Here is a 24770-nt window from a genome sequence, read left to right as displayed (position 1 = left end):
CAAAATTTTTATAGTCTTCATGCATGCAGTTTTGAAGCCTCCAGAAAATAAATTTATAGCTGAGGAAATGTTCATTCAGGTTAACATAATGCAGAATGCAATAAGGGGAATACATGAAGATTGCATCCGAAGTGTGTGTGTATATATAAACAACTAAATGGTATCGTGCAGTCAGTTTTATTTTTCTGCAGAATTATGTCTCTTAAACATAGCCAGTATAACTTGAAGGCTTCTAAAGTTTGTTAAAAATATTACTAATTCATATAGATAAAAACCAAAAATAATCTTTTCTAACCAGAGGAGTTGCTGATTGTTTGAGAAATGGCAGAATTTCAGGTTACTGGAAGGTAATACAAAGTGTTCACTGCAGATGTATGAAAATTTTCCCAGTGTCAGTTTTATGTTCCAAAAGGGAAAAATTTGCAAATGGACAGAATTACACTTTTTCCTCTATGTGTGTGTATATAATGTATATATGTATACATATATGCATGTGCACAGACATGTGTGTATAAAATATATGTAGGTATATCTGCATAATACACACAGAGGAGTGAATATATATACTTCTGTACAGAATAGTGTGCTGTCACTTTGTTCAATTTTTCCTGCTCTTCTTGTATAACTTTAAGAATGGGTATTGCTATTTTTATTTGTCTTAACATTCTAGAGCTTGGGATTTTTTTTTAATGCAGTCATTTTTTAAAAGAAATTATTTATATGTCCACTACATAGTCTGTGCTTGTAACTAATCACAGAAGCTCCACAAGAAGGTTACACATGAAATCCATATAACTAATGAGATAACATAAGACTGTCATTGATGCTAATAATCTGAAGATAAAAGGAAATGGCATGCTGTATTGTTTCATAAAAAAATATTTCTAATTATTTCATTTTGAAAAACTTGTGTACATTTTCTATCAGTTGGAAGAAACTGGCAACGCTTCTGTACTTTGGTTCTTCAAAATCCCCTGTAAGCTGTCTGGAAGAGAAATTAAAATATCACCTAAAGCTTTGTATTTTGAAGATGGGAAAGTAGAATAGAAAAATGGCACTTTTCTCCTTAGTTTTTCCTCAGTTTAGATTTTCTGTGCTCAGGCAGGATCAGACTGTGTTAAAAGGAAGAGAGTCTCGCTCAATTTTCTAGCCAAGTAATTTTTTTTCTTTTAAATCCCATATGTTTGGGTGGATGATGGTTTGTGCTTCATTTTGACAAACTTTGCAAATGGTCAGAAATTCTTAGTGTCAGTAGTGCAGTCAACGTACAGTGATTGTGACATTAGATGAGATCTATGGTGTGGTGTTTTTTTTTTTGTGGGCAGATGTAGCTGTGCAATAGGACAATATTAGCTGTATATATTACTGCAAAAAAATTGCAGGAATCTTTTCCCATGTGTATTCTAGGTCCAAACATTACTTGAATTTATGACATTGGCATGTATTGTTTATGGACATTGAGGGGAAGGGAAACACAGGTGGGAAAAAGCCTGAAACATACCTGTTTTGTTGTTGCTGTTCTAGTGATATTAATAAGGTGTCCAAGTATTAGCAATTAAATGTTAAAAGGAGCTGATGAAAAATGTCTTTCAATTTCTATGTGAAACTTCTTAATAATGGCAATTCTATGACACTTATAACAATTATAAAAAACCAGATGTTTGAACCATCTTATTTCTGTTGTTTTTCTCTCTCCTGTTACCGTACTCTGGGTTTGTGAATTAGAAATTGATTCATGGTATATATTGTATAAGTAATTGAATCCTAATAATTTTCTTCTTTCCCAAATTAAAATAATTTGTGGAAGAAAGCGTAAAGATAATATCTGATTTCATATTCTCCTACTGAGTAGCAGCAGTTTATTTTATTTTGTATTCATTTTACAGAGTATTATGGCTATCCAGGTTATCAATACAGAATGCCAAGGAGTTATTATGATTATACAGGTGGGCTTACTGAAGAAGAACAGCTTGAAAGGGCAGTGCTAAACAGTCTTAATGAAAGAGGTAGGAATTTTATTGCATTTTATATTTTAAGTTGTGATTCATACTGAGAAGGGAGTGGGGGAAAAGATGTATTGCTCACTATTTATTTTCAGTATTTTGGACATATCTTCCGAAACAGATGAAAGTTTCTTGGTAGAATTTTCAGAGAATGCAGTGTGAGGGTGCGGTATCATTCTCTTGGTGCAATTGCATTATTCATAATTGCTTACTGTTTGATTACCTTGCTACTACTATAGTAAAAGAAATGGGTTTATAACAAAAACCCCTTAAGTAAACTAAGTTACTGTGCCAAAAAAATCTTACAATATTCTAAAAAATAGTATGAAGTGGTATAATAGAAGAATTGATATTGTCAACTGTGTGTATGTTTCTGCTTTATATATAAATTTAATTGACAAGCAATGCACTGATTTCTTACTCTTCATGCTATCCTTTTCTACCTTAAAGGAAGCTTATATTCTAGCTAGCTAAAAGACCTAAATATGTAGAAATAGATAGAAATGTTTAGAAATAAAAATGGTGGGTTTTTTAACTGAAATGTATTAGTTAAATTGGTATAAAATACATTCATTAGGATATATTTTATCTTTTTCTAATGCAAGTGAAATCAAGAGGGAAATAATACTTTATAGAATCTATTTCTCAGTTTCTGAAAACTTAAAGACTTGAGGGAAAATCTGTTTAATAGGACTGACAGCACATTATTAGAGCATCACATATAAAATTTTGCATACCTGTGTGATGTAAATTTTACATTGAAGTGATAAAATAAAGGACAAATGAATATAATATATGTTGTCTGGTATTTAGACAGGTTTTCGTAGCAAACATTGCTTCCTCTTTAATCTGTTGCATGTCAGTATGGACTCTTCTGGGAATTCAGCAAAAGGCTTTGGTGCTTCTTAACTTAAGAAATCTGAAAGATTTCTTTTAAATTTGGTGAAACTGTAACATTTAATCTTAGCAAAAATAATAACCTGACTGAATATCTCATCGTCATTTTCCTTTTTCATAATCTTGGTTTTCTATCTCCCTGGGTGTAAGGAAGCATTCATTAGGAAAAAGATACAGAAGCCTCTACTTATAACTGCAACCCTTAAAATGCAGAGCGCCATTCATAAATCTCCGCTCAGAAAATTAATTTACACCACTGTTATGGCTGTCAGAGAAATACCAGGCAAAATATGAAAATGAATGTCTTGACAAATCATCATCACTTTTACTTGCACACCTTCTGTGATCCTATTTTTTATTACGAAGTACATGTGTTATCTGGAAGATGGTTTTAAAAAGGCAGCAGATGAGGCAAGATTGTGATAGGAAAAGGCTTTTCCAGTTTGAGAAATTCATTAACGTATTTTCTAAAGCAAACACAGCTTTTTGCTTTATTAAGTTTGCACCTATTGCGAGGGTCACCTGGGAGGCAGAAGGGCAGACTTTTAGGGAAATTAGGGTGGTTTTAAGTGATTTTTTTTCTAGTTATTTTCATTTTTCACTTTTGTTCTTTAAGCATAGTTCTGTCTAACTGTACCTCAACACTGTGAAGCTAGAAACTTAAAAATTATACAGCAAGTTTATTCCTGTAATATATTTGTTCTAGAAATTACTACAATCTGAGTGCTCCCACCTCAGTCAAACTGTAGTGAAAACTTAGAAAATAGTGAGAATCTTAGCTTTCAAATAAATCAATAAAATAGCATTTAGTCCATCTGGTTTGTCAGCAGAAGACAATGAATTAGTTACTGTTCGTGCTGTCTTAGGAATTTTTAAAAATTAAATAAGTCGTATCAATATGTTGCCCTATGTAATTTTGGGAAGGAATGTATCTAAAATGAGCTTTATTGTAAGGGAAACTTTTTATTTTACTGTCATTTTTACATGACGTTTTACATCATTTTTAACGTTGAATTTGAGAAAGAAATCCTTCCAAGCTTTTAATATTAAGTGTTTTGAAATTTTATCTGCATAAATGAGTTTCTTTTGAAACTATCAAGGAAACAGAATGCAAATAACAATGACAAAATTATGGCAATGTACATAACTAGGCAGTGTATACATTAAAGGCTTTCATGTATCAGTGTAGAATGCCTGCAGCTTTCATCTGTAGCCTTAAATAATTTACATCACTATAGGTAAGTATGTATTTTTTGTCTGCTTGTTGTTTTTGGAAAAAGATAAGTTTTCAGCTACAAGGGAATATATTCTTGCTTGGAGAATGCCCTTTGAAACATGAGACAGAATTTAAATAGCATCTCTAAGTATATCTCACTGGTAGATTAGCGTGGCATACCAAGTCACATTTTTAACTTCAATTTGAGACAGCAGCATTTCTTAACACTATGGTAGTGTCTGTTTTCAGTGCTAGTTATAGTTTTTAAGCCTCACAGATAAGTGGGAAAATGTATCATTGTATATTGCTTCCAATATAGTTTGGTGTGATCAAATATATATACATGTTGTTTTCAGTGGTTTCACGAGTGCTTTAATTTTGCACCTCTTTCTCCTACTTGCTGGAGCACTTTAGTTTGGACAAGCAAGACTTTAGAGCTGAAGTCTTAAAATATTTCCTTAAATAAGCTGCTTAAAGGTTAAGCTTGCCTATAGGCAGATGCCTTATTTTGCAGAGAAAGTAATATAGAGCATGTAATTGATCATACCTGTTTCAGTGACACAAAGGATGAGATGAAATTTACTGTGCTAATGAGCAATTATGATATTCTTCCCTGTCAGTTAGTTTGAAAAATAATTAGCTTGAATGAGCACTTTCCTTTGAATATGATACATTTTTCCCTAAAGCATGATGTTCACAGTTGCTTGTAATTACATGGGTGATGAAACAGGTACTTAACATGACTAAAAAATCACATAAAATAATTTGAAACAGATAGCTAAATGGATGTAAAAACAGTTATCACAATCAAAATTTAGGGCTTTCTTTCCTTATTAATCTTTTTTTTCTCCCCAACTATGACATTTAAACCATCACAGTTGCTCTGCAGCTTGGACAAAAAGTATTGCAGTAATTTTGATTGATTCCCACCCCCCCCCTTAGTTGGACAAATGCATTTATTAAGGGGGTTTAGGCCACAAAATGTACCATTATGGATTTGGAATGTTGATCCATTCTTAGAAACTACTGTGTTAGTAACCTGCTAAGCTATTAAAAGACTCAGTGGCATAGTACAGAATTTCCTGGTATCAGTTGTTGTCCACAACTGAAAACTAATTTCTATTAAGACATGCATTGAATTTAAGCTCACTGCTTACCTTTCTATAATACCATACATAGGTTATCTAAACCCACCATGAATACTGCATTTCCCCTTATTCCATATTCAGATATTCCTGAACTGCAATTCTGTTTTTATCCTATATCCTGAAAACTTCTTATATAATAATAATAATCAGTATCTAATGCAACAAAAGAAATTGCTAGACTTGTTTATAAGATTTATGTAGGCATCAGTTTTGAGACTATCAAACTGTCATAATGGTTTAGGTCCATTTACTAAAAGGAACTGTTATATTCTTTCCATTCCCAGTTTTAGATATGTTGTTGCCTCAAACAAGAATTGGTTTAAACAGCATTATTTTTTCTTCTCCAAAGTGTGTTTTTTTCTTTTTAATTTTCATTCGTATTCTCATAATTCTATATTGGTTACAAATGGCAATAATTCTTCCTCTGTTTAAGTCAGGAAAATAATTTGGGGTTTAAAAAATCATAGTCTTTGATAATTAAACTGTATGGTTGTACTATGAAGTTAATACACGGCTGCCATTTTTGTTTAATGGTAGTATTAACAGCCGTCCTTAATGTAACCCCAGTATACCATATCTCTTATCTATTGTTTACTTGCTATTCTGCTCAGAAGAAATATCTTGATTAGTGTGGGATGTGGATTTGCATTTTTGTTGTGGTGGGTGTTGCGATTTTTTGTGAGTTGAACTTCTAAGTGTCTGTCTTTCAATCTCAATAATGTTAAGAATCCCTTGGAAGCTCGTGTCTCTGCACAAAGGAATTTTCCTTTTTTTTTTTAACACGTAGTTTTTTTTAAACACGTAGGTGATAGTCTTTATAGTTTGTGATTGAAGAGAAGTACCTATAAGTATATATATATATAGATATTCCTCTTATATTTTATAATGAAACTGTCTATATATGCATTTCTTTAGTTCTAATTTAAAACAAAACAAAAAAAACCCCATCCACTCAAAGTTTTTAGATGGCCAAGTATGGGCTAGTCCTAGATACATTTGTGGTGTAGTTAGGAAATACCTAGGCATCTGGCTTACCTGTTCTGTGAATTTTTAAGGTTCCCATTTCTGTTTTCTCCTACTGAGACTGGACTTCATATTAGTAGTCTATGAAATTTGCCAAATCCATGGAAGATTGTAATAAGAATGAAACTGATGTGATAAGACTATAAAGAAATGCTGTATAATTCAAATTTTTTTCCAGTCAGTGCTATCTTTCCCTTCTGCAATTGTAGGAATGCCAGCCATTGCATTTGACTATGATGGTTTTCTGTAAAAATGTCTTAAAATAGATTATATACTCCAATGTGCAGTGCATGTTTTCAGATTAAGATACATTTCATAAAGTCATATGCTAGGACTTGCATCTGATTCTTGAAGTCCAACTTTTTTTTTCTTTTTAAATTCAGACTATGTATGGTCTCAGGTACCCAACAACACTTTTTGAAAAAAAGCTTTTGCCCTTGAGTAGGGCTTTTGTTCTAAATATCTTTCTAAAACTGCAACTGTGCTCTATGGTCCTGATCACCAGCACTTTCTTCAGGCAAATTTCCAGGAAATTAAATCAGTACATTTTTATCATTTCCACACAAAGTTTTGGTATATGCTCAGTGTAAGTGGCAGATGGCTTACAACGAGCAGCATAGCCAGAATTCTATTATAAATGTTTAATGAATGTATAGCAATATTCTTCTGTCTATCTCTTCATAAAAGTAGTGGTTGATGTAGGATAAAACAGGTTTACTGAAGATTAGAACCAAAAAAAGTCCTGATTTTCTTGATAATGGTGGTAAATGTTCACCAGATAGGTGAGACAAAGCACCACTAAGCCTTTCACCATGGGTTTATCTTTCAAAATAGAACCACAACCTATTAGCACCCATGGAATAAAGAATAGTTCTGTAAAGCAGTGAAATCATTCTTTTGGAATGCCTCCATTTACACAGGCAAACAGGTTGGCTTCGGACAACTGAAGCAGTTACTGCCCTTTGTTCTCTAAACTGGTGTTCATTTAACTTTGACTAAAAAATACTGGACTGGGTGAAAAGTACTGGACTGAAAATTGAGAGCTCAGAAGCATCTTTGTTCATAGTTCCACTATTTCTGCTTCAGTAGCAGTGCAGTAGGGGAAGTTAGATGGGATGGACAACTAGAATTGGCAACTCCTTCAAATCCAGGTTTCCTGTACTTATATGTCAATAAGCTGGGGTTTTTTTGGTGTAGATTAGTGATCTTAAATCAAAAATGTGATTTAACTAATTCCTTCTGAAATGCTACAGTATGTGTAATAGTTGGTTTAAGCTTTGTACACACTTGACCTTTCAAGATGCTGCTATGTATCTTTAAATAGTGCATAAGTATTTTGGAAATACTGGGTTTAGACTTGTCTCCTTTAGTCTCTGTGCTTAAAAAGAATGCACTCAGGTCTTAAATTGAGGATTTTGGTAAGGGTTGGGTTTTGTTCATTTTTTTAATTTATTTTTTAAAGCAATGCTAACTTGGTTCAGATACTAAAGCACTAAAGCGCAGGTAATAAACAGTTTAGGACCAGCTGTGCTTGGTTCGAGAAGACACACAGGGGTACTTAATACGGTTTTGTTTGATGTTGATAGTGTATTCAAGATCTTAAATTCTATGAAGACTTCTATAGTATTAGTGTAACTGGGGAAATTAGTTTTTCCTTTATTTCCACTGTCTCTTCCTCTTGTCCTCAGTGCTATACATTTTTCTTAATTTCTCCTGTCTTCATTATTATTTATTATTGAATCCATACAGACAATCTGGCATTCTTCTAGGAGAGGCACAATTTGCTTTCAGCAGTAGTGTGTGGAGAACATTCCTTCAGATATCTGGAGGAAAATGTACTAAGAGAATGCTTTTGATGGACAAATCAGCATTAGAAAATGTGCAAACTGCTAGTGTGGTCTTTAATAGTTTGGGTTTTTTGCCTTTTCTACTTTCCTTCCTGCTGATTATTCAGGAGTTCTACGTGATCCTTTTCCTCGTGCCTTGGAAACACTTCTACATACGGAAGAAAAGTAGTTCAACAGTTTATTAGTAAATTGGAAGAGCTGAGATGTGTTCTGTTAAAATATCATTGACAGAAACTGTTTTTTGATCCAAAATACATTTATACAAAAGTTGGTTATGTAAATGAAGGAGACTGTGTTCCCCATTTCTCTCATCTGCCTTTCCTGAAAAACTTCTGTCCATTGTTGCATACAATATTGCCTAAGGTTTTGGGCTTCCTTGGATGCAGCATTCCCGAGTTATATGTTATAGGCATAAAAAGACAGGCACTATTAATTTAAAAGCAGGGCTTCATTCCATGTGAGTGATACTGTGTTTGCACTTACCATTAAAGGGAAAAATTATGAAAAAAGAAAATATTGAAACATTGTGACACTAGTACACTGAGAATAGTTTAGAACGTAACTTTGGATTCAGTTTGACACCCTAATACAGCTTGCCTTTCATGGCTGTTTTGCTTTGTGTTTTGTCCTGGTATTGTTTGCTTCTTTCTAGTTTGCCCTGGATTATAGCACTGTGCTGAGATTACTATATTCAGTATTGAACGTTCTGGATATGATGGCTCTCTTTTGCAATGTAGCACATCTTTCATTTTTTCCATCAAATGCTTGGTACTGTATGTGGTATTTTTGGAAACACTGCCTGAAGGGTTAAATTTCTTTGGTCTTTAGGCAACAAGTTGACAGTGACGTAGTTGTTCTTAGGTTTATTGCTACAAAAGATTTTGAGATAAGAATTTAAATAATGATTAATTTTGTTTACATTAAAAAAGTATATAGTACTGACACAAAGTATTAATTCAGATTTTCATGTTAAAATGTGTCCAGAATGCTGATTTTTTTCCCCCCTGTGAATTCCTAAATATGCAAATGCAGCTTTCTTTTGGATGGTTTCCTTCTTGCAAAAGTTTCAACTGCCAAAGACAACTGAAATAGGAAGAAAACACTTTAATAAAGAAATAGTTGAATCTTTGACTGCAGCTAGAGGTGGGTTTCTTACATTCACACCACATCTATTATAAAAGCACGGTTTGCATATGGAGGTAGAGGCTGTTCTTGGTGTTCTGATCCAAGACTCAGTGATATGAATGGGAGTCTTTTCACTGCCTTCAGTGGTCTCTGGATTTTGGTGGGTTTTGGTTGTTTTTTTTTTTTTCTTTTTTCCTCAGTAACTTGAACTTTTTGTTAAAGGAACAAATGTTGTTCCTTTCACAGTGGGTTTGGCAGAATCACCTTGCTGGAGAAGAGGCAGTTTTGCTTAACAACTGTGGGCATAATTAGAAGAAGCTGGGTGTAGGCTACATAAAAGTACTCTTTTCCACTTTGGAGAAAGTGGTAGTTGCTGTGGAGTGGCTCCAGTCTGCATTGGTGTCTCCATCCATCCATCTGGGTTTCTTAGACTTGGCATTGGGAAATGGATATTGTTTGGAGTTTCATTGTTGTGTGTCTTTGTTAGGCAAGCAGAAATGCACTAAAGGAAAAACAATGGGTTTTTTCCAAATGCAATTTTATATATATTAGGATTCTTATGGATGCTAACAAACTTAAGGGATGTTTTTAGTGGTAAACTAAGGTCAGTGAATATGCCTAATCTTAGATTTACCCATGATTTACTATTTTAACTCTTGTTGTTGTATCATTGGATTAATTCTATAGACTGGGTATAGTTTACATTTTGTTCATTGGGACTATCTTAAAAATTATGTTCTGAACCTTTTTCTGATGTCTGACTGAATAAATTAGTTATTTCTAGTAGTTTGAAGAAACCTGTGTATCTCCATATTATGTTTTGTTGGCCAACATCATGGCTGCATCCTTGTGGTCCTAAGGCCAACTCTGTTCTGGTTTTCTCTGCTCTACTTTTTGTTTTCTATCTGGAGTCTCTAGCTTGCATTTAAAAATAAATCTGTAATTATTTTGAGCATTACATAGATTCCCTGCTGTTGTCAGTCTGCTCTGCAGCAGTAGGTTTTAGGATTATGCTTGAAAGGAATATATGGTACAATTTTGTCTTTCATATTCAATCTAATGTGACTGCAGTCTCATAGACCTATGTAAGCAATCTCAGCTTGCCCTGAAATCTGGTTGGACATGAGCCAGCTCTGATCAGAAAGTCTTAGTTTCATTAGCTCAAGGAGTTTTGCTAATGCAATTAGTTACATTTAGCAAGCATAAGTACAGACAGATATGATCCTTTCTGCAAAGGAGTCATTAGACATCATAGTCTCAGTTAGGTATTTTAGATATGGATCACAGAGCATTGCGAGATGGTAGTGAATGTCTGCACTTAAGTCTTTCAGTGACTTGGCAGAGGTTATGTAGTACCATTTATATCCTGTAGTACATGAAATGGTGTGGCTAGCACCTAGGTTTGATGAACCTGAAATAATTTAAATCTAGCTCTAAGTCCCTTTTTTCAAAGAGTGAAAAATGGTTATTCAGATCAGCATCACTTGGTACTTTTTGTCTTTATTCATTCAAGTAATTATATAGCTTAAACATTCATTTAGTCAGTTTTTTTAACACATTGCTATGACTGATGATACTATAAAGGATGAATAATGCCTTTATTTAGTACTTTTAAAATCAACTTCATGTGAAGCAATGTTTGGACGGACATTAGAATTTAGTTGAAAAAATAGATGTCCAGTTAGGTTTCAGGATAGCTTTAACAACAGTTTTAAATGGAAAAATGAAGCCCATTTGCCTTATTTTATTAAAGTAATTACTGTTTGTAATTAAATAATTTGCCAAAATTATTTCTGATCCTGATGGTGTTCAGGATTTTTGGAGCTACTAAGACTCATTAGGTAGCACTTTTACCTTTTTCAGTTATTTGAAGATGAATATAAAGATTTCCTTTTCATTTTCGACTTTATTTCTTCGGATGAACAAGTTAATAACTGAATAAACTGCAATGTAAAATTTTTTAACAGCGTGAAGTCAACAGGAAATTTTTGATATGTTAAAGCAGAAGCTGTTGTCAGATTCTGATCTTAGGATCTGAGCAAGTAGTCTCCATAGCTGTCTGGCTTACCTGTGGCAGTAAGCACTTACTGCTTAATTCTTTGTATTTTAGTTCAAGGTTTCTTTAGTAGATTATAAATACAGATCTTACCAAGTATTAATAATTTCAGATAGGCTCTGTAAAGAGGAAAGGATATTTAAGTTCTGGGTTTAAAAATTGTCATTTCTTAATGGTCCTTCTAACACCAAACCTCAAGAAATAGCAGTTTAGTTGTCTTGAGAAACTTGATCAAGAAAAAACAAAGGGACTAGTCAAAGAAAAATACAAATGAATACATAACATTGGAAGATGAGGAGGGGTCAAAGTGGAAAACTGGCATAACTTCACAATGCAGTATATACTTCAGAGGGATAAAAGTTGGGAGGAAGTGGACTTACATAAATGTAATGTCTTTGTTCATAATAAGTTCTGTTTATTTTGTTGGGATGATGCTCAGGTATCTCAGATAATGGCAGAATAGGCGAGGTCTTACAAAGAGATCTGAATAGACTAGAGAGCAGGGCATTCAGCAACCATAAGAAATTTAACAAGAGCAAGTGTGGGATTCTCCACCTGGGATGGGGTAATCCTGGTTATACATACGAACTGGGGATGAGAGGCTGGAGAGCAGCCCCATGGAAAGAGATCTGGGTGTTCGGGTTGATGGCAAGTTGAATATGGGTCAACAGTGCGCCCTGGCAGCCAAAAGGGCCAACCATGTCCTGGGGTGCATCAAGCACAGCACAGCTAGCCCATCAAGGGAGGTGATTGTCCCACTCTACACTGCACTGGTGTGGCCCCACTTCGAGTACTGTGTGCAGTTTTGGGTGCCTCAATACAAGAAGGACATCACACTATTAGAGTGTGTCCAGAGGAGGGCGACCAAGATGGTGAAAGCCCTCGAGGGCAAGACTTACAAGGAGCAGCTGAGGTCACTTGCTTTGTTCAGCTTGGAGAAGATGACAACTGAAGGATGACCTCATTGCAGCCTATAACCTCCTCATGGAGGGCAGCTGGGGGGGGAGGGGGGGAGATGCTGATCTCCTCTTTCTGGTGACCCATGATAGGACATGAGGAAATGGAATGAAGCTGCGTCAGGGGAAGCTCAGATTGGACATTAGGAAAAGGCTCTTCGCTGAGAGGGTGGTCGGTCACTGGAACAGGCTCCCCAGGGAAATGGTCATGACACCAAGCCTGTCAGAGTTCAAGGAATGTCTGGACGATGCTTTTACTCATATGGTTTAGTTTTAGGTAGCCCTGCAAGGAGCAGGGAGTTGGACTCGATGATCCTTATGGGTCCTGTCCAACTGAAGATATTTTATGAGGTTGCAGTATACCAGAAAGGGGTAAACATGGTGTTCATCTAGGATGAGGGAAGGAGGCAAGGTTTTATATAAGCCAGGCAGCTTAAATTTCCAGAAAAATGCACTATAAAAGCCTGGAAAAGTTACAGGTAGGTAAGTAACAGGGCTGCATGGATTTGCTATGGCAGTTAGTTGTAGCAAACTAGTCTGAATAAAGGGATATAGATTGTGTATATAAGGGAGAAACCACGTGAGTTGGGCTGTGTGTGCAACCAGTGTGGCCTTTGCTACTATCTTGTGCAGTATTCTAAAAATAAGTGATGGAAATATGGCTTTGATTATACTGTTAGGTGGGTGTAAAATTAATTAGAAAAGCATGTGTTGAAGCATGGTTATATGCAATGGTCTGCCCAGTGTGCAGTTCTACTTTTGTTTGCAATGTGGATGATGTAATGCAATTGGAAGTATCACCTGATACCCGTTCAGGAAGGCTGCAGAAACACTGGAACACAGGATGAGAATTAAGAGTTAACTTGGCAAATGGGAAGGCTGTCTCAAAAAAAGATAGAAGTAATTCTGTTTGAAGTTCTCCATGCTAGTAGATATAACCCATGACCTAACATAGATGAACAATGTCATGTTAGATAACATTTGCCTCACTGTCAATCTGTGAATAGGGATGTTATGTGCAAACACATGCCTTTGTGCTGTTCAGTACTAATAAGACCTTACATGTAGCACTGCATCAAGTTTTTAGTACTTCTTTGGAAAAAGGATGGGAAGCATCTGGAGAGTCAGAGGGGGAAAGCAGTAAGAAATAAGTGGAGATCTAGAAAACATAACTGAAAAGAGCATGTAGTATGAGATAGGAGGAAGAGGGCAGTTGGTTTATAGAAGATACCTGATAATACACAAATCTTAAATACATTATAAAGTAGCTGCAAAGAGGAAGGGAATGTAAATCTATTACAAATTATAAAACAAGAAATAAAGGTGTTATTTCATCAGTGGAAATTTAAGTTAGATGTTAATAATGATAAATAATGGAATAAATTGGCAAACAATTTTGTGGAACCTCCATCCTGCAAGGGTTTTAAGGTTAAACAGAGGTTTCTCATGAATGTGACAAAGGTAACTGACTGTGGCATAGGGCATGAAGATGGACTAGATGACCATTTGGGTTCTTTGTAGCTCTGGTTTCTATGGTTCTAGCAATAAATTATGCTTCATTTTACAATCAAATCACTTTGAACTACAAGTTATATATAGGTTTAGCTAAAAAACTCGAAAGACCTGACAACTTAGAAAAGAATTTTTAGAGGGTGTAATGACTAAGGAAGAAGAATACCATAGAACAGTGCAAGGGTATCTTCCTAGCAGCTAATTGCATTAAGCTGTGGAAAAGTCTCTGAGGGAATGAGGAATATACCAGCCAGATTATTTAAAACCAGTTTAGTTGAGGTATTTTTTAAAACCAGTTTAGTCAAGCTATAAAAAGAAGAATAGGGGGTAGGTTTCAGAATTAGTAAGTCTTCTAGTGTGACTCTTAAGTTATCTTTATGCTCATTTTTTACCGAGTCATCATGCACATTAGCCATATCAAACAGGGCACTTCTTATTAAAGTATGCAATGTTAATCAATGAAATGTAAGTATTTTTTAAAGTATTGAGCAGGGGAGCTTTGTGTTTGGGTTCTTTTCTGGTCTTGTTTTTAGGATCCAGAAAGGACCAGAACTTCCCTGTGAGCTTTACAATTCAGAAGCATTGAACCAAGTATTGAAACATCACACAAAAATATTTGCCAAGAATAGGCATGTTTTACACTGGTAATGACATCACTTGTGTGTAACTTCATAATTTTCAGCAACTGTGTAGGGGTGATGAAATTTCATTTGCATTTATTCCTTCTTTTTGCCAGGAGAAACTTTTAGCCTTTTCAGTTCTATTTTGTGCAACTCCTTATCCTGTTTGTTTTTTTTCTTGCTCTACTCTTTGTCTTAGATCTCATTTTTCGTGCTTTACTTCACTGTATTTTCGACAGTGTTCTTTACTTGATATGTGTAACTTACTGTAAAAACAGTCCAGGAGAATAAAATACAGGTCATGTGAATAGCAAAATAAGTCACTTAAGTAATTTTATGAAGTAACAAATGTCTAAATACCATTTGGAGGATGGAATTGGAAAATATGTCTAAACACTAGTGAATACGCACTAACAAACCAACCAAGGGAAGAAACTGCATAGAAAAGTATGGAATAACATGAGGATTCCAATTCTAGTTTTTTCAGTGAAGGATGTATCGCAGAAGCTTGAAATAGATGAACATAAATTAAAGAAATAAGGAAAAGGATACTTTGCTATTTGCAGCTGAACAAAGGACTTCTACTATATTATGGTAAATATACAGCCTACCTGAAATTCTTCTTGTAACTGAAGTTGTTCTTAGATTTCTTCTTACTACTCTGAAGAGGAATAGATGTCTGTCTGTCTTAGCCTAAAGATAGGTTAAGTAGCATGTCTATATAGGTCAAGGTTTTTTTGAGTTGGTTAGCAAATCCTTTTCAATACTTCGGAATGAAAGATATATTTGATTTTACGTATCAACCATTTTAAGTTTAATATTAAGTTTAGCCTTGTTTAGGAGAATTAACATCTGGAGAATTATTAGATGGTTGGAAAATGCAGTGAGATTATTTTGTTATCTCTTCTGTAGTATTTTCAGTATCCAGCTAAACAGTAGCTGGAGGTAGCTGGAAAACTAACCCCCTTAATTCTTTTCTGAAGGGCATCAAGTCCAGCACTGGTCTATATCCTCTTACTTCTTCATTGTAGTGGTAATTATTTTTTGCAAACATGTGATTGGACTGTGCAATAAGTGTTTGGCTTAGGCTGAGGCAGTGACTGACTGATGCCTTCTAAAAATGATACCAATGTGCTTTTAAGAACTTTTGTTACTTTAACAAGTGTTTGTTATTTTGGTGATATGTCTACAGCAAAGGTGAGACTCTGAGGCATGATTAAAATAAATTTAAAAATCCTCATGTATGAAGGGATTAAGATACCCATATTAAGTTTTAGCCTACTGTATGGGGTTTGCGTGGTGGGGTTTTGGTAGTGGGGTAGGGGGCTACAGAGGTGGCTCCTGTAAGAAGCCGCTAGAAGCTTCTCTGGCTCCAAGTCAGACCCACTGCTGGCCAAGGCCAACCCCATCAGTGATGGTGGTAGCCCCTCTGCAATAACATATTTAAGAAGGGAAAGGGAAAACCTGCAGGGGAGAGAGGAATGGGATATGTGAGAGCAACAGCCCTGCAGACCCCAAGGTCAATGAAGGAGGAGGGGGAGGAGATGCTCCAGGGGCTGGAGCAGAGATTCCCCTGCAGCCCGTGGGGAAGACCATGGTGAGGCAGGCTGTCCCCCTGCAGCCCAGGGAGGTCCACGGTGGAGCAGATCTCCACCTGCAGCCCGGGGAAGACCCCACGCAGGAGCAGGTGGGTGCCTGAAGGAGGCTGTGACCCCATGGGAAGCCCGTGCTGGAGCAGTCTGTTCCTGAAGTACTGCACCCTGTGGAAGGGGACCCATGCTGGAGCAGTTTGTGAAGAACTGCAGCCCGTGGGAAGGACCCACGTTGGAGAAGTTCGTGGAGGACTGTCTCCTGTGGGTGGGACCCCAGGCTGGAACAGGGAAAGAGTGTGAGGAGTCCTCCCTTGAGGAGGGAGTGGTAGAGACAATGTGTGATGAAGTGACTGCAACCGCCATTCCCCGTCCCCCTGTGCCATGGTGGGAGAGGAGGTAGAGAACTAGGGAGTAAAGTTAAGCCTGGGAAGAAGGCGGGGGGGGTGTGTAGGTGTTTTAAGATTTAGTTTTTATTTCTCATTATCCTACTCTGATTTAATTGGTAACTAAATTGATTTTTTTTTCCCCAAGTTGAGTCTGGTTTGCCTGTAAACATAATTGGTGAGTGATCCCTCCCTGTCCTTGTCTTGACCCAGGAGCCTTTTGTTACATTTTCTCCTCTCCATCTCACCAGGGCAGAGGGGGAGCAGTGAGCGAGTGGCCGCGTGGTACTTTGTTGCCGGCTTGGCCTAAACCATGGCACCATATCTTCTGCCAACCAAAACAAAATTATCAGACGTTTTGGAGGGAATGGTTTCTCAATTTTATCATATCTTCTTTTAAAAATAAGAGAAAGAGACTCTGTGTTCAAGATCGATCTCACTTGCTCTTCTAATAATCCAGTTGTATCTGGATTCATTGTATATTACTTTCCTTCTAACTTAATTAGCCACGACTAATTTCCTGCTAGTTTGATTTTTCGTTTGTCAGCCATTCCAAAGCACAGCAACAGTAGTTAGACTTCCGTTTCTTCTCTTCACCAGTTTGTTATGTTCAAGTCTGTAGATGAGGAATATTGGCACCAGTTCCAGGAAGAATAGTTTGCTTCAGAGCATGACAAAATTCATACATTGAGAGAAACTTAAAGGCCACTGTTAGAAACAATAGCACAGGCTATTAAATGTGGTCTACTTGGAGCTGAGTAGGAAAAAATTGGACAGTGATAAGTACTAAAAGCCAAATCTGTCAGACTGTATAGCATGTCTGCATTTTCCAGAGGGAAGGAGATGAGGGAATAAAAGCAGATTTGCCATTTTGTAGTGTTTTAATCTATTGTAGTTCCTGTCTGGCTTCTAGTGCAACACAAAACAGTGAAAAGGCTGCTGTGAGCGTTTTGTTTGCTTCAGCTCTTTCTGGAAGCCTCCTAGTCCTTCTAAAGTATGGGAGGAGGAAAAATTATGTTGCATATGCACTGGCTTTCCTTAGGATTCTCTGTACAACTCAATAAATCAGAAGGTAGTTGGTAAAACTAACTTTAAGACTTGGCTACTAATTGGCTGGAAGATATGAAAACTATAGCAACACCAGGCATTTGACTCTAGCTTCTCCCTGTCTTCCAGTTTACTTCTTCCAATTCCATATGCATCAAAAATACCTGGTTGATTATGCGTAAAAATTATATGTTTGGATGTTTATAAACTGAGAGAACTCTCATCTTAAACATTGGTATTTTGTATTAAAAAGCAAGGTATATCAGGTGTTATAGCACAGAGAGTGCAATGTAGTACATTTTATGTAATCCGTAGCATGCCCAAGAGCAGTTTGTGAACTTTAATTACATCCTGGCATTATAACATAGTTAGCAAGGCTGTACTGTTTATGGAAGAAATGCATTATATAAAACTGCTGTAAATAAAAGCCAAGCAAGTGTTGGAAGTTGATACGACATCTGATCAAATATTTTCAAACCGCTATTGCTTAGTAGTATCGATAAATAAACTGTAAATCTTCCGCACCTATTTTAACAATCTTTATCTGTTTCTTGAAGGATGTCATTCTAGGACCCCCGAAGGACATCAGTAGCACTTTTATTGAGGAGGTCTGTACTGGAGGTTCCATATGTGGGCATCTTCCCACACATTTTTTCATATTCCCATTCTCTTCATTTCAGGAGGAGAAAAGTAACTTTCTTTCGGGGAGCCACAGGAAGGTTACCTAAGGGTAGAGAGACAGATGCTCTATACTGTCTGTATTTCCTAGAAGAAAGGTTTGAAGGGGCTGAACAGACAGCCTGGCTTTGGTGACTATGTAAGCTGTCTTTAGACTCGAAACAGTTCCTAGAAAAAGGATTGGAAGAGCTTGCCAGATCTGTGAACTCTTAGGCCAATGAATACAGCATTTCTCTTACTCTTTTGACAATGACAATAGGTACAGATCCTGGCAATCTGTTATGTAATCAAATGACATGATAATAAAGAAGATGTAAGGAAGCAATTAAGCTGTATAAAATGGAGATGTCTACATGAGATTACTCTAACAGTCCTGCATCTGTGAGGACCCAAGCTAACAGTCTGAATGAGCGATTTGTTGGCTGCAGAAAACATTGTTTCAAGAAAAAGGAGAAATCCTGCAATGACTTTGCTACGAACTACAACAATACCTGAACCTTGGTTCTGCTAAAGGTAGACTTCCTCTCTTTCACACCTTTCAGAGGATGGTAAAATCAAAGCTAGGATTATCTTTGTGTACACTTGGACATGAAATGATAGTATCTGAGGCACCTGTCAAGGGCTCTCCTCTTGGCACAGACCAGTCTTTTCATCCAGATCAGGGCGCTCTACTTTTTGGTTAGCTGTATGGTACTCACTGTGTTGAAAAGAGCTTATTGCTTGTCTGTGATTATCTTCTACAGCAAAGCTTCTACAAAAGAAAGAGGTTTTTGGAAATGAGAAGTGTTTGGTTTTTGTATGGGTATGTAAGTGTTTGTATAGTGTGCTTTTTTTTGGTATGGGTACCACATTCACTGGTGCCAGGGCAGACAGTGATACTGAAAGTTGTAAGCTATTCAGCTGAAATATTCTAGATTCTTCTTTAACATAACTAAAGCTAGCATGAAAAAGAAATACAGACGAGCTGCTTCGTAATACCATCGCTACTTATTTGCTACACTCACCTTCTTTTATCTAGCAGCATCAGTATTTATCAAGGACCTAATTGCCTATTTCTGCCAGTCAGACTTTCACAGTTTGGTAGCTTGATAAATTCTTCCTGAAGCTTACAGAAAGTCTCCTGCAAATTGTATTATCTAACCTAAAACTAAGGCCATTACTTCAGAGAGGAGGAAAAACGAAGTGAGTGTGTTTGATGTAACACTTCTGTGCTTGTACTACAAACAGAACTAAAACTCCCTGTGGAGATTTTGTCTGTTTGGCTCAGCTGTAAGATGACCGGCTGATTTTTCTTCCTTATGGCACATTTCATGCAGAGGAGCAAAAAATGCAGACTTCGCTCATATTCTACAGGTATTATTATTACACTGAGAGGATGGCATGTTTCAAATTGTCCTTACATCTGTTGTTGAGGATTAGAGGGGAGTGTATAGGTGAAGACTAAATGGATGGCTTATTTGTACTGCCAGCTGGCTGCATAAGTTTTGCTTTGCTGTTGAGCAAGGCTTGCTGTGCCACAGCCAGATCAGTCACCGGTGTTTCTGTGAAATCTGTGTGCTGCTTTGTGGAGTGGTCTGCTTGCATTTGCAGTGAGTTTGGCTGGAGGTTCACATGTCATATTCAGAAGAGCAGTTCTGAATTATGTTACACTGATGTAGCTAGAACTTCTATTTCCATTGATGTTGTGTATGTCCTTTCACCTGTGTGCTTTCTTTGGGAAACAGGAGTTGTCTTTGGGTTTGGGTTTTTGTTGTTGGTTTTAAATTTTTTTTTCCTAGTATCAACTGATACTGGAAAAACTGATGCTTTTCTTCACATTTGGAGGCTTGCTATTTCCACCAAAATATTCTAAGTGATGAATTATTGTCACTAATGATGTTAGTTTCTTCAGCTCTTCCTGTCTGCTCTTCTAGATTATGCATCTTGTGATTGTATTTTAGTACTTGAAGTGCTGAGAATGTGTGAAAAAGATCTGGGGCAGGGGGCCTTGAGCTCATCACCGTTACAGTGAAAAGCCTCAAAGAGGGTGTTGTGCATGTCCAAGGGTGACAGCATTGTATTGCAGATGTATAAAATGAGAAAAACACTAGACAAATTTTACTTAAGATAGGCAAAATGTAGAGGATCCTTGTATAGAAGATAGCTGTGTTAGCTGTTCAGCTTCAGGGTTGAGATGTTGGTTATGCAGTTCATCTTGTCAGGACACATTTTGCTGCAAAGCACTGTATACGATAGCAAGTTGAATTCTGAATTTAGGACTGGTTTAGTAAAGAAAAAAGTATATATATGTATTCTAGTGGCTTTCACTTTTGCTTTCCTTTTAATGGAACCTCATGTGACAGAGAAACTGCTAGATGCTGGCAAATAATCCCTGGGTTTCAAACCAGCCAGACAATAAACAACTCTATAATATTCAGTGCAGCAGCTTCACTAGAGCCCATCTGTTTCAAAATAACCCTAATTCCGCCTACAAGGCGGAATACTTTGCTGGCTGGAGTTTGTCCTCGTTTCTGTGGCGGCCTGCGTGGCTCCGCTGCCATCTGCCGCGTGCGCGAGCTGCGGCCCAGGGCCCGGCTGCGGCACCCGTCCGGCGCCTGCCGCCTGCCCGCCCAGGGGCGGCACAAGGGTCTAAGGCGCGCTATTAATCACCTTCTTGCTTGATAATGGAGTCTGAGGTGCACGATTGAAAGCGTAAATTTAATATTGCAAGCTAATATATGCCTTCTCTCCTTCTGTTTTGTTTCTTAAAGGAGGAGAGAAGCGGTGGCCCAGTTGCAGCTGTCATCTTGAGCATCCTTTACTAAAACCTATGGATCTGCATGGGTTATAAGTTCTATTATTTGATTATTAAATTGCTCCTCAAGCATCTTTCTCCATATTGCTTAAAACAATTTGGTGTGTAATGCTCTCCAGCTTCTTTGCTTTTTACTACAAGATGATTACATCTTTCAAAATGATGCTTCAAATGTGAAACTCTGGAAAAGATAAGGCTTAAGCCTAGGTCAGATGAACTCATGCCTCTTTGTTGACTTCTCTTCTGTTTCTAACATTTGTTTTTGTGACTAGAATTAGTTTCTGGTGGATAGGGCACTTCTGGAGATTGACTGTGTTGGTGATTTGATATAAAGCATGCTGTGAATGGTCACAGTAGAAACTCCTGCTGTTTGTCCAGTAGTGATAGCTGCCTGTGCTTTTTTAATATCCACAGCATATAGAAGAATAAACACAAAATTAAAGACTTTTTTTCTGTGGTTATGCCTTATTTTTTTCCAATATACTGTGCAATGGGTATAGCAACAGAAGCCAAAATTTTTTGAATATTCAAGTTTTCATCAATTTTTCTTTTTAACAAAATAAACATGATTTAATTGAAGAATGAACAAGAATAATAATCTGTTGCTCTCCTGATTGTCCACTAAAAGTACTCAGTATGATAGTACTTAATTTGAAATAATCTTTTACTTGCAAATGACCTGTTAGAAGTAACTTGAACTATTCAGCATCAGTTTGGTGATGAATGGAAGTTCAGAGTTTACTTCACCTCAAATATGAATCTGTAGGGCACATTGAAACATTTATTAAGTTTCCTTCTGCTATCATAAAGTCTCTAAGGAAGTTTTGGGCATTATCAGCTGTTGTAATTCAGTAGTGCCCAGAATTGCATGAGAACAGAACTGAAATACATGTGTATTGCAGAGTTAAGTCTTTCATTTGAAAGACGTATATCCACTAAGAAAGTCCTAACTCCTTGCATTTATTGTTGGTTGAGTTTGTTATGGGCTGTCTCTGTATAGAATTTGGAATATATTTTCTCGTTCTAAACCAGAAGTATCATTCAATGAGATCTTGATAGGCAATGAGTATCCGCTGAGTCAGAATTTCTGAATTGAGATAGTTGTTTGTTTGCAATTTGTTAATTATAAAAATTAAAGCAGTTAATAGAACTTAAGATATAAACCAAAAGTTTTTCTTGGGAATCAGAAGAACCAATATTGGGTGCAAAACTTCCAGTGCAAAGTCTCCAATAGCCAGTAGGGTGTGGCTAATAGTCTCATATGAAATACATTTTTCTTTCTGCATTATCAGATCGGGCAGCTGCATTTTTAAAATGACTGTGTTGAACATGCCTGTAATTTGATTCCAAAACTTGGAACTTTGACTGGAACCAAGAAAGTATAACAAACTCTCTTGTTTCTTGAGGGATTCCCCTGGTTAATTATATCTTTTGACTTGAGAATGCTTCTGCTCAATTGTTATTATTTTTCTGTATCCAAGAAAAAGGGTGCAAATTTGAGTAACAATCTGCAAATCTGTGTTGGATTTTTTTAACTAGTAAGAATCATCTCATGTGTCAGCAAAAATAGTTTTACAGCCTTCTTTCCAAAATTGTCGTGGTTACTATACAAGCACTTCCTCATGTAAATCTTGACGTAGATCAGGTGCTGAAGGAAAACCAGGAAGGGAGAATGGGCAAACGCGCTCAGTGTCAGCACTGGCAGTCCAAGTTGATGAGCTGTGTGCGACTCTGCTCTGCTGAGTGCAAAACATTCTCACTTTTCTCAGCTGAGATGCTTGCTCATTCATAGTGGGGAAAAAAATATGTTAAAAAGGGAGGAAAATCAGTGCTGTCACCTTCATTTCAGACTGTGTGTCTGTGAATAATCAAATTTCTGATTTTGACATGCTGGGTAACCTTTGAACCAATGCTTAATGCATTATACATTATGCCTATGGGGGACTATAGGTTGCAGAGTGATGTGCTGTAATGCCTAACTACAGTAAGTATTTTAGGCATGATAAGCATATTTATTTAACATGTGGCTGAAAATGTTTAAGTTTATTAAAGCTTTATCTGTATTACACTAATACAGGTTTAGTTAAACCAGTTGCAATTACAGTGATTTTCTTGTTTTGGTCCAAAGTCCTATAACTGTAAACTTTAGTAACACCCCCCCACTCCCCTCACCCCTCCTCGAGTGACAGGAAAGGTGTGGAGGGTCTCAGTCTTCCATATTCACAGAACACAGTTCTAGTTCACAATAAAATTAATTTACAAATATGCAATGTAAGGGTTAGTATTTTATTCTAACTTTTTTGTACTATATCCCGTGGTTTTGTTTATCATCTGGTGTTACTGCAGGTTTTTTTAAATACTTTAAATATAGTCTTAAAATCAATTAGTCCTGAAGTTTTTTGCTGATGTGTTGAAAAGATTGTGTTCATTTCTTGCATGGAAGTCCAGGTGTTGTTTCAGTACTAGCAGTGGCCTGATTGCTATTTCTGAACCCTGTGGCTTATAAATATTTTGGTTAGATAAAGGTTTTATTTCATTAATATTTCATTAATATTTCTATTGTAATTAAAAAAAATGTGTCAAAGAACTATTTTGAGTGAAAGGATAATTTAAAAATACACATACATACATAAATACTTGTATTTAAACCTTCACATCCAGACAACTTCACTCCTCACCATTTTGTTTGACATAAAGTAATATATTTTCTTGAACATAAAGCGTTTCAAAACACATTGTCAGTCTTTTATTTTTGGGTCAACATATAAAGAAGCATTTTGCATATTTTTTTTAAACATCTCTTTTGATTTCTAGTGATTATTAAAGCACATTTATATTTGTGTTGAGCATATTTTATGGGGACTCTGGCAGTACTCAACTGTATAAGTGGTGTCTGATTTCTTAGATAAAAACTAACCAAGGATGCTATATAGAAAAATAAATGTTTCAGTGAGAAACCTTGATATTTGACAATATCACTACAGAAAAATAATTTTAAAAATGCAGATGTTTTCTCAATTATGATTATTAAAAAATATATATCAAACTTCAGCATTACAATGCAGTTTTGACCATGTATGGTGCAGCCATTTGTACAATCAGGGTCTTGACTATATTACTCTTCATATATCAAAATCTATATCTTTCAGCTGTTTTTAATAATTATATTTAAAGTATACCCATCAAAAGTCAATATATAAGGAAAATACTAGGCATTTTAATTGGTGTTACTATATAAACAACACATGAAAAGCCCTTTATTTGCTGATTTTCTTTTCCATTTATTCACCCCAGATATTACATACCATTAAAAAAAATTAAAAATCAGTGATTTTTCTCATTAATTTTCTTGCCATGACAACATAAACATCGTTGAGAATGTTATGAATTCAGTGTTATTTAACAATTTCTTTACTTACTCACAGATGATAAGATAAATATATTGATATATTCATTTGTATTCCAGTATGTGTCTCCAATTCATAAATACTGACTTTAAAAGATTTATTCAGCTTTCTGAGGCCTTTTAAATTTTTTGTCTAGACATATTTCTGCACTATTATGAAAGGATCTGATTTCTACTGACCACCTTGATTTATGCCTTCCAATTTGAAGCTATTGGGGTTTTTAATTTCTAAATGAATATTCATTGGATTACAAAATACTGTAAGCCAGTGCTTTTTCTCAGCTTGTGGTCAATAGGACACAGTAAAACAACTATGTGTCTTTTCTTTTCAAACAAACCTTCTTGTATTAGAAACAAAGTAAAATGAGGGAAAATAAATGTAGTAAATGAACATTTAGTTCAGCTTCATATTTTTTTGTTAATGAAAACTGTTCTGCCCATGCTGCAGATTATATTAACTAGGGTTT

The 24770-nt window shown here is 36.2% G+C and overlaps 1 protein-coding gene across 6 annotated transcripts in view; it reads left to right on the top strand.

Annotated features, from left to right (window-relative positions):
* RHBDD1 (rhomboid domain containing 1) overlaps positions 1-24770 on the top strand; it is a 61158-nt gene that overhangs the window by 27652 nt on the left and 8736 nt on the right. For 5 of the 6 annotated variants that reach the window (XM_075031833.1, XM_075031832.1, XM_075031831.1 and 2 more), the window contains exon 6: positions 1887-2006. The exons of the other annotated variant lie outside the window; for it this stretch is intronic. In XM_075031833.1, the coding sequence (XP_074887934.1) occupies positions 1887-2006 (120 nt within the window). The remainder of the gene's footprint in view (positions 1-1886; positions 2007-24770) is intronic. 6 annotated transcript variants of the gene reach the window in all.

This window comes from Buteo buteo, chromosome 7 (assembly GCF_964188355.1).
Source record: "Buteo buteo chromosome 7, bButBut1.hap1.1, whole genome shotgun sequence".
Taxonomy (NCBI): domain Eukaryota; kingdom Metazoa; phylum Chordata; class Aves; order Accipitriformes; family Accipitridae; genus Buteo; species Buteo buteo.
The sequence above is the reverse complement of the archived record's forward strand: the minus strand, read 5'-3'. Positions and strand labels throughout refer to the sequence as shown.